Source organism: Zeugodacus cucurbitae, chromosome 4, assembly GCF_028554725.1.
Source record: "Zeugodacus cucurbitae isolate PBARC_wt_2022May chromosome 4, idZeuCucr1.2, whole genome shotgun sequence".
Classification (NCBI taxonomy): Eukaryota; Metazoa; Arthropoda; class Insecta; order Diptera; family Tephritidae; genus Zeugodacus; species Zeugodacus cucurbitae.
In genome coordinates, this window is record NC_071669.1 from 75419714 (window position 1) to 75434934 (window position 15221).

A 15221-nucleotide genomic window follows, 5' to 3' on the forward strand; every position below is an offset into this window, starting at 1 on the left:
AATACTCGTATTTGATTTAAAAATCTGCTCGAGTTCACCTCGCTTGCACTAAAGAGCAAAGAAACGAATTGAAACTGTGTTTAATATATAATTTACATATACATTCAATATAATAGCATTTAAGTAACTTCAAGTGGATATAAGTGTAAAACTGTATAATCCAAATAAACTATATCCATATATTATATATCAGAGAAGAAGAATTTGGATAATTCTCAAAACGTGATTCATATCTGAAATACATAACAAAATATTGGGAATATGGTGAGTTTCATTGTGAAAAACCCAAAATTTAAAGTGAATATAAAAATATTATAATATAACTTTCCTTTGTTTGAACTCTAAAATTCACCCGCCAGAGTTCTAAAAAATGCTGTATCTGTAAATGATGTATCTTTTGAGTGCGAGTTAAGTTATGATTTGAAAAGAACTAGAGCCCCACTAAAATTGCTTCATTGTTTTGAATACATTAATGTAATATAATTTTCTATTATTATTAGCCAAAAACTATAATGAAAATATAGGAGTATAATTACATGTCTACATCTTATGAAGATATGAATGTAAAATAGACTTTAGAAAATTTAATAATGATAAAAATTGTATAAACTAGTTACAAAGTCAAAAGTTACTATACGTAATATTTCAAATTCAAATACACAAGTTTTGAACAAATATACTGTGAGTTGCAAGAAATTATGGGCTAACGACCAGGTAATCCGGCCGGAAACACATTATGAGCATTAAATAATGCTATGCTATGACCATCACAACTACTGACTGGTCAGACTTTCAACCGTGAAGGAGAATTTTTTACACTCCATGAACGGTAATGGATGTGTATACCCAAACCAGACACTAAATATATTATTAATGCCGTGAAATTCCAAAAATAAATATTCTGTAAAACTTAAGCATTTTATGACAGCGCAATTTGTGGCTACCATTATAGCAGAGTACGGAGTACCCTATATTAGTTCAATAAGCACAGGTATTATAATATTGCATACCAATCTTCAACTTATAGTTTCACTTTGCTGACTTTACTCAATATATTCATCTATAATACTATTATAAAGAGGATGTATGTTTGTAATGAATAAACAAAAACTATTGAGCCGAATTAAAAAATTCTTTCACCATTAGAAAGCTATATTCACCCCGAGTAACATAGGCTATTTTTATTGCTAGAATCTCAAGTTTCTGGAAATTGGTTTCAGGTGAGGGTATCAAAAAGACTCCATGATGGAAAATCTTAATCTGAAACTGAAAATCGCCTTGCAAGTCATTTTGTTCGCATCGCAACCGCAATATACAAGCTCGCACTAGGGCGTCGAACTCTGAGCGTTCCCAACGCCTTCATAATCAAAGAGAAAGACAACGGACACAAAAGACTAGAGGTCGTAGAAATTTTAGCTCATTACAAATAAAATATAATTTCATGTTCGAATTATCCTCATTTTACTTTTTTAAAATGAACCCACGCAAGAAACGGGGAAAGACATACTTATGTATGGGAGAGTGTGTAAAAACTGAAAATTTTAAAATGTTTGTTTAAACCCGTTCGAAGCCGGAGCGATCTGCTAGTTATTACATATGTACTTATATATGTATGGGTACTTTCGATGAGAAAAAATTCAACTCTAATTTTTTTCATCTCATTAGCATACGATTTATTGGAATTTGGTTTCGAAATTGTTATAAATATCATTTGCGTCAAGTTCAACGCCTTTTTATTGAAAAGTGTATTTATGAACGTACATGTATACTAAAATGTCAATCACCTCCTCCCAGATAGGTATTTTACGGAATCCAGATACACAATGCTACCCACTGATATAAATGCACATCGCTTAAAATTAAATTGAAAATATAATACTTATTATTTTTGGATCATGTGCAAATATCACCTTAAACAAGTTGTTATATACACACAAAAAATAAAAGCTATGGTCAGATTTAAACATTTGAACGAGTTATAGATTTGCAAAACAGCGTAGACAATTTTTCTACAAGTATATTTTATTATTTGTGGTATTATTTATAATTCAAATAAAATTTTTCATTAGCTATAACTTAATATAAAAATTACATACATATTTCTCTTTTTCAGATGTTCTTCTTATGTATCTTCATGTTGACAGCATTGATGTCAAATACCGTAGCACAGTATAACTATGAAAAGCCATTAAAAGACGGAGGCTACATTTATTCAGCACCAGAATTGCCTTTCAACGATGCGCCACCGTTTAAATCTTTTTCAGCTTCTCAGGCATCTACATCTGCACCAAAACTGGTGGACAAAACTCCAGCTCAGGGATATATATATTTAAAACCAAATGTGTCATTCACTTTGCCCACACAAATCCAAAGCAGTACACCATCGAAACCACCATCAATAAAAGAGGCTCCTACTTCAGTTTCATCGAAATTACTAAAACCAAATGGTTATTCTTACCCAAAACCTTCATCATTGGGACTAAAAGAAACAGTAACAAAACCACATATCTCTCTTCCGAAGCCCTCGGGATATACATACACAAGTCCTCTTATACCATTTATAATTCCGACAATAGAGGAGTTACATTCCACGACAGTACCCACCCCGCAATCAACAAAAAGTTATTCATATACCACTCCTAAGCCTTCGACGGATTCTACTTTGGCTTCAAGCATTTCACCAATATCACCAACAACCGGATACACATACACGCGTCCTGCTGTTCCATTTACAATTCCACCAAGAGTTGCAACACAACTACCGAAATTGAAAGGATATTCCTATCCAGTACCCAAAGTGCCACTAATACTGTCAAACATACCCCCGAAGTCCAAAGACAATCTTACCACTAAAAAAGGAATTGTCCTTAAAACTCAACCCAAGGTATTCACTGAGGTATCTACTGATCGTACGGTTAGTAAAATATTACCGACACCATCAACTGGCTACTCGTATTCCGCGCCGGCAGTGCCATTTACAATTCCACCAAAAAATACGCCTACTAGACCATCTAATGTGCAAATAACTCAACCCCCCAGCTACTTCTCTAAGCCAATTACACTTCCTGAAACATACACGGCAGTACCTCTGAAACAAGTTAATGGATACACATACACGCGTCCTGCTGTTCCATTTACAATTCCACCAAGAGTTGCAAAAGATAAACCAACACAACTTCCGAAATTGAAAGGATATTCCTATCCTGTACCCAAAATGCCATTAATACTGTCAAACATACCCCCGAAGTCCAAAGACAATCTTAACACTAAACAAGGAATTGTTCTTAAAAATCAAACCAAGGTATTCACTGAATTATCTACTGATCGTACGGTTAGTAAAATATCACCGACACCATCAACTGGCTACTCGTATTCACCGACGGCTGTGCCTTTTACAATTCCACTACAAAATACGCCTACTATACCATCTAATGTGCAAATAACTCAACCCCCCAGTTCCTTCTCTAAGCCAATTACACTTCCTGAAACTAACACGGCAGTACCTCTGAAACAAGTTAATGGATATGTTTACTCTCGACCTGATATACCTTTCAAGACTCCAAAAACCACAGTAATCACCATTTCATCTTCCTCGGTTATACAACCTGCAGCACCGACAAAATCACTGCCAAAGTCCAATGGATACTCTTATACACCACCAAATGTTACTTTTACTATTCCTTCAAGTACTCCAGCTGCTAATCATTTACCAAAAAAGACATTAGGATATTCGTACACTCCACCTAAAGTTACATTCCAAACACCACAAAAAGTTAATTCAAATTATCTCGGATCCCCAGAGAAGGGGTACTTGTACCCTAAACCGGGCATACCTTTTGCATTCTGAACGCCTTCATTGATTTAGCTTTTTTGCATTTTCTCTATCGTTTACATATATGTAAATATAGCATGTACAGAAAATAAAATGATCAGACAGTTAAAATAAAATACTTCTTGTATTAAAAGTAAAACTAAAAGTTACAATTTAATGCTATTGTGAAATATATTTTAGACAAGACCTGATGGTCTTTTAACAACTGTTTATACATACATACATAAACGAAAACTGGCAAAAAGTTTCACAATTTTCAATGCTCAGCAGATACTTATCTGTTAATAGCTCCTAAAATTGTAACCAGTATTTTGAAGAAATCTCATCTTAACTTGTTTATTTAAGAAAGTATATACAATGCGTATGTAATATACATATACATATATTTGAAATGTAGCTTTAACTTCAATGGGGCATTGGCGACGTTTATGAAGTTACTTGTGAGACTAACTTTTAGTCGTTATTTGGATGAGAGGTAAGGCGTGGGCGTGGTATCTCCATTTTTCAAATTTATTTTATTAAAGACAAGAAAAGAAATGGTTTAGATTTACAATTTGGTCAAATTCAAATTGTTTACTTACATATGTAATTTTAAATTAATAATAAACTGTTGTTGATTTTGTAATTTTATTCTTTTTAGAAAAATATTTAGAAACTTCATGTCGTTGCTAAAAAATATTTTTTATGCAGTGAAATATTTTTTTTTTAAGTTCTGCAAACTTACCACCTAATTTCTTTTGAACACTCCCGAACGAATCCCGAAGCAATAAATGACATAAATAAGGCATTGAGCAATTAAGGCATGACTAATGTATGAAGAAAACACAAAATTATTCTCTGAGTTGTATGTACTTATAATAGCCCACAATCATTCACTTGAAGCTTTTGATTGAAAGATATCAAAGATAATACAAGGCTTATCTATTGGAGCTCTTTTGCTGCTGTCGGGAGGTTGACATAGTGGATAAATAGCATACATTTAGGATGACTTAGACCGATTATCTACTATAATAGATACAGAAGAAATATCAGGAAGAACCTTTACTCAGATTTTTTTACAAAATGGAAAATGGGCGTGTCATGGCTCACTTAGGGTCAAAAAACCATATCTCCGGAACTACTCGACAGATTTCAATGAAATTCGGTATATAATATTTTCTTGACACCCTGATAACACGGATGAAAAAATCGGTTCACAACCACGCCTACTTCCCATGAAACTCAATTTTGAATTCCATCTTATTCCTTTACTTTATAATATATACATAAGGAACCAATGAAGATAGCGAAATAAAACTTTACACAAATGCTGTATATGATTTGTGGCATCACTTGTGAAAAAATTATCGCAATCGGACTATAACTTTTCAATGCCCCCGATATCGAATATGAAGAACTCAGAACGGTAATTTTTCACCGAAAATAAAAAACTCAATTTAATTCAGAGGATATCTTTTTCTTCTAATAGTGTATCTCTGTACCAGAAATGGTTAAAATCGGGTCATAATTTCCCTCTCATATAGCTAATATAGCTAATTATAGGATTTTCAAAATTCCACGTGGAACAATTTTTGTGCCTAACATGATTTTAACGAGTCTGACTCGTGGTGTGTAGAAGTGTACATTTGATGAAAAGAGAATTGAAATTTTCCCGTTATTTCCGTGCACAACATCTAATCTAAAATAAATAGTTTTATTACATGCATTCACATTTCGTTTCGTTTGGCGACTGTTCGTAAGCATCAAAACTGGTGTGTTTAGTGCAAGTTGTGCGCGATCAGTTGGAAGTGAATTTCGTTGCGCTAATTGATACGTCAAGGGGTTATTATGTGAAAATAGCCAAATTAAGTGAGCATATATTCTTAGATATAATGTATGTTGGTGATGAAAATGAGTGAAATCGGTTTTTCTATTGTGTTATCTTAATAAAAATATAGCAATAAATTGAGAGAGTATAAAATGTTCGGTTGCATCCGAACTAAGCCTTTATTTACTTGTTTATACTACAGTTTATTCACGTTCTCGTATCCTGTATCCTGCTCCAGGTCTTAAGCTACCCCCAAACCAAATTTAAGTCAAATTGGTTCAGCCGTTCTTGAGTTATAAATAGTGCAACTAACACGATTTTTTTTTATATATATGTATATATAGATGGATATGTATGCATGTATATGTATAAATAAATATTCGTATATTTTAGGCAAATGTTGATATCTCAAGAGCCACTGTATAAATTTCAACGGAAACTGGCGTTGACATATTTTTAGGCATTTTTGTATACTAGTTGTACATATGTACATATGTATATGCGAATTAATAAAAATTATAAAATGTAACAATACTCGACATTGGCATACATTTAGGCTTTTGAATGTTGCCTTACTTGTTTTGTGCATAGATTTGGATTAAACCGGTGGATAATATAAAATATATACAATAATACATATATATATATATGAGAACATATGTATGTCAATTCTGTGGAAATTGTAAATCTGTGGAAAAGTTTTGCCATTATTTAATATTAATATGCTTTATAGCCACAAATTATCGCCATTGAATATAATTACAACAATCAACAAACTTAAGATCAGCTGAAAGGAAATAATTTTAATGGAATAATTTAATGCTTAAGAAATATGAGTTCACATATATAATATATAAAGTCAATCAGAAGAACATAATGTGCAACCGAACATTTTATACTCTCGCAATTTATTAATATAGTTTTATTAAGATAACACACATTTTGACCCATATATTCGACATAAAGTCCAATCACTATTTGTGTAGTATATGAGGTCTGAGGTAATTCCTGAACCGATTTCACTCATTTTCTCCATCAAGGTATACTACTATTATAAAGAGGAAAATTCTTTCACCATTGGAAAGCTACATTCACACCGAGTAACATGCGGTATATTTATTGCTAGAATCTCAAACTTCTGGAAATAGTTTCCAGGTGAGGTTAAAGACTCCGTGATAGAGAGTGTTAATCTGAAACTGAAAGTCGTCTTGAATGTCATACTCTTCGCATCGAATTCGCGTGCTAGAGAATGGAATAACGAGTGCTCGCAGCTGCTTGCTGAACAAAATTTCAAAACCAGCAAAGTGCGCGCTTGAGAGTCGAGTACGGAGCGTGTGCAGCGGCTTGAAGAAGAAAATATTAGAAATATACAAGCTCGCACTAGGGCATCGAACTCTGAGCGTTCCCAACGCCTTCATAATCAGAGAGAAAGACAGGGTGTTAAGAAAATATTATATACCAAATTTCATTGAAATCGGTCGAGTAGTTCCTGAGATATGGTTTTTGGCCCATAAGTGGGCAATGCCACGCTCATTTTCCAGTTTGTAAAAAAATCTGAGTGCAGCTTCTTTCTGCTATTTCTTCTGTAAAATTTGTGTTTCTGACGTTTTTCGTCATAACCTTTGTATGGGAGGTGGGCGTGGTTATTATCCGATTATATCAATTTTTATGGTGTCTGATGGAGAACGTAAGGAAAACGAGTGTAGGAAGTTTGGTTTATGCAGCTTTATTGGTTTGTAAGATACATATATAAAAAATTCTTTAGGGAGGGACCACGCCCACTTTTCCAAAAAAAATGCATTCAGATATGACCCTTCATAGCGCGATTCTTTATGCCAAAATTTAGTATTATAGCTTTATTAATGGCTTAGTTATGACACTTTATAGGTTTTCGGCTTTCGCCATTTTGTGGGCGTGGCTGTGGTCCGAGGAATATATGTACCAAGTTTCATCAAGATATCTTCATTTTTACTCAAGTTATCGCTTGCACGGACAGACAGACGGTTTTCAACTCTACTCGTCACCCTGATCATTTTGATATATGTATAACCAGATATAGGGTCTCTTTTATTTCAGGGTTATGTGAACAAAACTAGGCGATATGGGAGTTGGACTAAGGTCTAGTACGCTTCCATCATTATATTTTGAGATAGGGAAAGAATTGAACCAATTTTATTTATTTTTTGCACCAGAGCGCATTATTATTAGGAAACAAGTAAGGAAAGGCTAAGTTCAGGTGCAGCCGAACAATTTATACTTTCGCAAATTATTGATATAGTTTTATTAAGATAACACACAATTTGACCCATATATTCGACATAAAGTCCAAACGAAAATCATTATACATATTATATGAGGGCCAAATTCACTCATTTTCGCCACCAAGGTACACTATATATTATAAAGTGATGGAATCAGATGAAATACAAAATTGAGTTATATGGGAAGTAGGCATTAGTTATGAACAAAATTATAATACTCTCTTTAGCAACTTTGTTGCGAGAGTATAAAAATGCATTAAGATATACCGGAGATTTACCGATAATTTCGATTAAAAGTCCCCCATTGGCACTGACAAGCTTATATTCGGTATCTGGGGCTTTGACAATTTAGGATCCAATTACAATGATTTTTAAATGAGCGGTGTTACACCTTAAATGTCCTTTTTTCGCAAAGTGTTATTGCGATAACTTCGTTGGTTATTGATTTATATATAGTTAAGAGAAATAATCAGAATTTAAGCTTGAATGGCATGGATTGTTCCTGAGACCACCCCATTGGTAAATTTTTTTATACCGCAACAGTCAACCACATTTGCTAAAATCAAGTTCAAATTGGTGGATTATTTGTTGATATATGAAATTTCATCTAAAAGTGGTGGTAACACACCCATTGTCTAATATTAATGCCGATGCACACATCTTTACGAGTAAATATAATGCTTTTAACATTTCTCTTAGGATAATTATCAAACTTTTAGTATTTTTGAACATATTCGACTACCTTCGTTGGCCTTCTAAAACAAAAATTTAGTTTAGTTCTTAATTTGTAGGTAGGGAATAAGTTTTATCACGATATTTACATTTTTACTAAAGTTATCGTCTCATCTCATCATCTCGATTTACAATTAGCGGTTTAAAATCGGAAATACAGTGGAACTTCTCTAACTCGAATCACCATGTTCCACAAAAAAACTTCGAGTTTGAGAGACATCCAGTTATAAAAAATTTCATTGAAACATAAATTTTTCAAAAAGCTGTAAAATATCGATTTATTACAGTTTTAGTTATTTACTTTAAAGTTTAATTTGAATACGTAAAACATGTAATCTGTAGTTTTGTTCGTTGCACTTTGCTATTGTTTGGCTCTTGACGTCTGTTACCCATGGCTTTGTTACATGATTTATGAAATCCATTAGTGCAATGTCATATTTTTTGTTCGCTTCCATACGAAAATAGGGACTCTTTTAAAATTTTGCCTCGTTACTAAAATTTTGAATTTGGTATTATGCCCTGGTCGAAAAGTTCGATTTATGGAATGAAATTTGCCTTCCAATGCCAATTCAAGGGTTCGGGTTATAGAGAACGTCGAGTTAAGGAGGTTTGAGTTATGGAAGGAAATTTGATTTTTAAACGCTATTGCTAATTCAAAAGTTCGAGTTATGGAGATCTCCGAGTTATAGAAGTTCCACAGTATTATCATGATCCATACAAGTCCCAGTTAAAAGAATTTAAAATATTTTTGATCATAATAATTATTATTTGTTATTTTCATATATGTCAATGAGTTTTAAACATTTCTGGTTTAGTATCGGCGACGACGGTATACACGACGACGAGCAGTTTTGTAACGGTAACCATCATTAGAAGAAAATATGTGAGCAGGAGCAGTTTCAGAAGGTTCGGCGTATGATTCTGATTGATAAGATGGAGCTGGTGCATATGCTTCAGATTGATAGGATGGGGCGGCAGAATAAGAAGATGCAGCTGGAGGTAAGTATTCAGATGAAAGTGAAGTAGCTTGTGGAGGCAAATAATCGCTTGAAGGAGCACCACGACGTTGACGATGACGATATACTACACGTCTTTGAGTCTTATAGCGGTAACCATCTGAAGAAGAGAAGCTATGCGAAGGTTCCGAGGCTGCATATTCTAGTCCGGAAGCTGCAACATTATAGCTTTGCTCTGGAGCGCTATAAGATGGATCTGATACTGGAGCACTCTCTACTAGAGAAGAGGCAGCACCATAATTTGGTGGCAGATATTCATTGCTAACATCAGCGGTCACAGAGGCCACCAAAACACAAATCAAAAAGTAAATTTTCTAGAAGAAACATAAATTAATTTTAAAATTCTTCTTCAGCAAATATATTGAATAAAAATCAATTCAGGATAATATTCTTTGTCAATATATCTTTGTCCTTGTATTAATTATCTTACCATTTTGAATAGTTTATCTCCTAATCGGTGAAGAAACCAATTGAAAGTGATACTTTGTCAGAAAATTTACCTTGTTTTATACTCTTCTTAGAGTGATGCGCAAAGCAGTCGCAACAGCATTTATTCGAATAAGAAAAGAAAGGTGACACAAGCGTACAGGTGCAGATTATGCAAGCAATAAAGAATTATCTTTAGTTTGTAAACCAGTTCTAATATGATTAAAACTAAATTTGCGTAGTGACAAATTATAATAACGATTTCAGATTCTACATACCTCATATTTTTTAGATCAAATTATTGAAATCTTGCAAAACGTATCCTGGAATTTCGACCTGCCTTTAGACGTACTCGTTTATTTTGCATTAGAATTTAAGTTTATTTTTATAAATATATTCTAAAATAAGACCCAATAAATGAATGCTCCGAATTTTTTCATTGCCTTCAAAGAGTGTGTTTTAATCCTTCATCAATTCACTATTCCGTCTTAAAATGGATATTGAATTCATATGAAACATTTTTATCTCCCTGCCTATTATTTATAACCTTCAAAACTAATATATCATAACTGCTTATCACGGCGAGACAAGTTAAATTCCGGAATATTTGTCCGTCCTTTGAAACAATATCTTGAGTAAAAATTTTGATATTTTGATGATTTTAGTACTCGTATTCCTTGGGACTATGGGAGGATTGGTAGTGCAGTTGGGACCATCAAAATTGCCAAGCCTGCAAATGTCGTTAAGCGAAACGCTATAAAGTGTTACATCTAAACCACAAATTAAGATATAAAAGTAATATTATTCACAAGGAATAATAATAGAAAGAGGTATTTGTGGTTGTGAAATATGTTTGGAAAGTAGGTATGGCCTTGAGTTATAATAGAATGTTTTACTTATATCCCAAATTACTAAAGTATATAGCTTAGCTATATATATATATCCACATTTGATTTGGAAATATTTCCCTTTATTACTTCATCTTTCAGTATGTAAATGGGTGAAATCGGATAAGATCCCGCTCACATCCCATATTAAGGTAATATTGAAAGCAACCCACGCAAGAAACGGGAAAGTACAACATATGTATGGGAGAGTGTGTATAAGTGTGTAAAAACTTATAACTTATGAAATGTTTGTTTAAATCCGTGCTAAGCCGGAACGGTTTGCTAGTTATTTATATTTTATTTTAATATTTAACCACTTTGTCTTCATAAAAACATGTCCTCTCAATTTCTTTAAATTATCACACATATACAATATAAAGTTAACAGAAATGTCTAAAATCACTATATTGGCGAAGGCTTATTCTGATTTCATTGATTTTTGACATCAAACTGAAATTTTCTTGAGAAAATATACTCACTCAATTTTATTGGTTATTGATCCATATATACGATATAAAACAACTGGAAGCTTGGAAAATCTTTAAAATTTATCTGGTTCAGAAAAGCTAAGTTCAGGTTAAACCAAAAATTGTATACTCTCGCAATTTATTTATTTAATTTTATTAAGACTGCACACAATTTGATCCATACATACAGCATAAAGTCCATCGGATATTTTAAGAGACTTTGAATAGAAATTTGAATAATTGAGGTATATGGGAGCTAGAAGAAATAATTGCCCGATTTTACCCATTTATCCACAGAGGCACATTATTAGAAGGCAAATATTCCTTTTAATTTCATTAAAATATCTGAACAATAACAATCTCATGGTACCTGACAACATTTGTACCAATTTTAATTAAGATGTCTCAATATTTACTGAAATTGCCGCTTGAACAGACAGATGGACGGAGAGACAGACTAATTTACAATTAGTAGTTCATAATCGCATATATTCAATTATTTTTTGTCCTGAAGCACTGTTATTTAAAGTATATACATATATATAATAATATATAATTCAATTTATATTCTAAAGAAGAATTTTAATTTAAATTTTGTTCTCTACTAATTCGATGTGTAGGTTACATTCTATACTCCAATACAAACAATTTCATGTTAATAATAACGTACATAATTCCACTGTCTCAAGAACTCAGAATTCCCCCAGTTTAAATGAAATATTATATTTTTGATCGTAATAATTATTATTTGTTTTTTTTTTTCATGTTTATCAATGAGTTTAATACATTTCTGGTTTAGAATAGGCGATGACGGTATGCACGACGACGACCAGGTTTGTAACGGTAACCATAGTTGGAAGAAAAGATGTGAGCAGGAGCAGTTTCAGAAGGTTCGGCGTATGATTCTGACTGATAAGATGGAGCTGGTGCATATGCTTCAGATTGATAGGATGGGGCGGCAGAATAAGAAGATGCAGCTGGAGGTAAGTATTCAGATGAAAGTGAAGTAGCTTGTGGAGGCAAATAATCGCTTGAAAGAGCACCACGATGTTGACGATAACGATATACTACACGTCTTTGAGTCTTATAGCGGTAACCATCTGAAGAAGTGAAGCTATGCGAAGGTTCGGAAGCTGCAACATTATAGCTTTGCTCTGGAGCGATATAAGATGGAGCTGATACTGGAGCACTCTCTACTAGAGAAGAGGCAGCACCATAATTTGGTGGCAGATATTCATTGCTAACGTCAGCGGTCACAGAGGCCATTAAAAAACAAACCAAAAAGAAAATTAATAAACTAAACATAAATAAACATAAATAAACTATAAAAATCCGTCTTCAGCAAATATATTGAATAAAGACCAATGCAGGATATTATTCTATGTCAATATCTATTTGTCTTTAACTTTATAATCTTACCATTTTGAATAGCTGATCTCCTAATCGGTGAAGAGACCAATTGAAAGTGATAACTTTTTAAATTTAGAATGCTTTATATCGGCTGAATCAGTAAGTTCAACATAATAGAAGAAACCAGTTCTGTTCCTATTAAATTGCTTATAAATAAATATGTATGAGAAATAGTTAATGCCTTAAGTATTTTTTCTAACAGTTTAGTTTATGCTATAGCTAATATTCTAAATTAGTTTCTTTATTAACGTTTCACAGTTTCACAATAACTCAATCACTTGGTCTTGGTCTTGTTTAGTTTTAGATAGATTTAAGATTTTATAACTTATTGTTAGCATTCAAAGAGCAGATTCAAAAAAAAAATGTATATATTAGTGCTGGTGGAACTTAACAAAGGCAAAAAGCCTACTAAAAGGTCGGAAATAAAATTAAAGGGAATAGAAAATATGTTCACCAACATTATATGTTTTTGGTACCATTTATAGGAAACATATTCATATCATCAAGATACATTATACATGTAATGTGGTAAAAGCATTAAACATTGTATAAATAAGGTGTAAAGTGTAACCATTTGACTCCAAACATTATTATATTTATGATGTAATTTCGTTAAGTTATTTTATATATATATTTTAAGGTATAATATTAATAAAAATGATTTCAATTGATATATTGGTAGAAGACCAGTCGAAAGTACGGATATTATTTATACTTTGGAACATGGTCATAAATCATTATTTAAGGTTTTTATTCTGTATAACTTATTTGAAAACAATTAGTACTAATTTAGGCACGCTTCCATGTGCATAAATTTTTGCGACGCGCGTGCACAAGTCAACTTTAACAATGCTTTTCAAAAACATTATTTCAATCCTGATTTCTCAAATAGACCATTCCCCTCGGAATGGAAAGGATGAAGAACCTGATTGACTTAATTTATAACTCTTTGATACATATAAAATCTGAAATTGGCACTCACGAGCGGTCGTAGATTCGTAAAGTGAACAAAAATGGTATTAATGCGGTTATATATATGGGGTATAAAATATACAGAGGAGGTGATAGCCAAACAGTTGCAAAAAATAAGCGAATTAGAATTTTATTTACATAAATTTAAACAAAACAAAAAGGAATATCGAACTTAGAGGGAGAAAAAGTGTTATTAAATATAAAAATTAAATCATATGCAGACATAGAGACGCGTTTGTGGGATTATGCAAACGACAAGTACTAATGATCTTCTCAATTCTCGCCAAAATGGTTCTTAAAGGGTAGTGGAGGGGAGGGGATTGATAGAATTGTAGATGAAGATGAAGAATAATATGAGAGAATCAATTGTATACATATGTCTATCGGTTAGTTAATTCTTTAGCCGATGGTCGAGTGGCAAACGATCACCTTAATTAGCTATTTCGATAGTACGTATAGTGGTTAATTTATTGGGACTTCGTGTGGATTTTTTTAATATTTATGACTAGCGCAGCTTTTAAAAGACGTTCACTAATTTGCATAAGCGTTTTTAGCACATTTGGAAGTATGTATGCATATATATGTATATATCCCATTAGAAGACAAAAAAGTTCACAAAAGGAAAAAACATGTATTGATATCTTGTTGTCTTCTACCAAACTGTTCTAGTATATTCATGTAAGTTCATCGTTGTTTTTGAAAGTGAGAGACTTGTTAAGATAACTGTATCTTAAAATTTAATGAAAAAATATATGTCTGATTAAACAAAATATATGGAATTTTCTAGAAATATTGTATGCTGACACTAAAAATAATAAGAGTGTAAGCGGCGTACTTTCAACTTTCAAACATGTTACCCTTTCAAGATTTAAAAAGAAAACAAAAAAAATTGCAAAATTACTAGACTTTGTCCTATGTTTTAGTTTTGAGCCCATCAGTTTATATATTTGTTTGAAAAAAAAAATTGAAAGCAGCACTGGAAAGCCTAAAGACCAACAAGCTGGAAGGATATTATTGATATATTTTATATGTGAATGATAATGTATATTTCTTATACGTATGGCAAGCATCAGCTCAAATCGTCCCAGATATGATTTTGATGCTGTTTTTTTTTTAAATCCATTAGTACATTAAAGACGATTTAACAATTTGGTTCGTACTAAAAAACATGTTGCGAGCCTATGAAAACTCGTGCGATGGGTTATAATAAAATTACAATTTTGAAGTACTCATATTATTTTGACACGATTTTCTGCAAATGATATTGTACTTATGTACAATCTTAATATAATAGAAATAGTGAAGTCTAGTAGTTTTAATTTGCCATCAAACGGTTTTTGGGGATTTCAGAAGGTGATTTTAAGGGAAAAATATACATTCTGGTTGAATTGTGTTACCTTATTCTGAAGTT

The 15221-nt window shown here is 32.5% G+C and overlaps 3 protein-coding genes across 3 annotated transcripts; 1 reads left to right on the forward strand and 2 right to left on the reverse strand.

Moving 5' to 3' along the window:
* Positions 1-4457, forward strand: LOC105213044 (mucin-2). Its single transcript, XM_029040760.2, has 2 exons — positions 1-264; positions 2114-4457. The coding sequence occupies exons 1-2, from the start codon at positions 262-264 to the stop codon at positions 3845-3847; spliced, it is 1737 nt and encodes a 578-aa protein (XP_028896593.1). The 5' UTR covers positions 1-261; the 3' UTR covers positions 3848-4457.
* Positions 4458-9375: 4918 nt separating this feature from the next.
* On the reverse strand, positions 9376-10221 carry LOC105213034 (uncharacterized). Its single transcript, XM_011185556.2, has 2 exons — positions 10079-10221; positions 9376-9962 (listed from the first exon to the last, which is right to left on the reverse strand). Exons 1-2 carry the CDS (start codon positions 10079-10081, stop codon positions 9444-9446), a joined length of 522 nt encoding a protein of 173 aa, XP_011183858.1. The 5' UTR covers positions 10082-10221; the 3' UTR covers positions 9376-9443.
* Positions 10222-12083: 1862 nt separating this feature from the next.
* On the reverse strand, positions 12084-13317 carry LOC105213035 (uncharacterized). The gene is made up of 3 exons (XM_054229942.1): positions 13297-13317; positions 12848-12867; positions 12084-12668 (listed from the first exon to the last, which is right to left on the reverse strand). The coding sequence occupies exons 1-3, from the start codon at positions 13315-13317 to the stop codon at positions 12224-12226; spliced, it is 486 nt and encodes a 161-aa protein (XP_054085917.1). The 3' UTR covers positions 12084-12223.
* Positions 13318-15221: the final 1904 nt, after the last annotated feature.

Excerpts from the sequence above, each read along its gene's own strand:
- LOC105213035 (XM_054229942.1), bottom strand. The coding sequence starts at position 13,317 with ATGGTACCAAAAACATATAAT. Across the intron at positions 12,868-13,296 it reads TGGTACCAAAAACATATAAT|GAGATCAGCTATTCAAAATG; the intron begins GTTGGTGAACAT and ends TTCACCGATTAG. Across the intron at positions 12,669-12,847 it reads GAGATCAGCTATTCAAAATG|CAATGAATATCTGCCACCAA; the intron begins GTAAGATTATAA and ends CGCTGACGTTAG.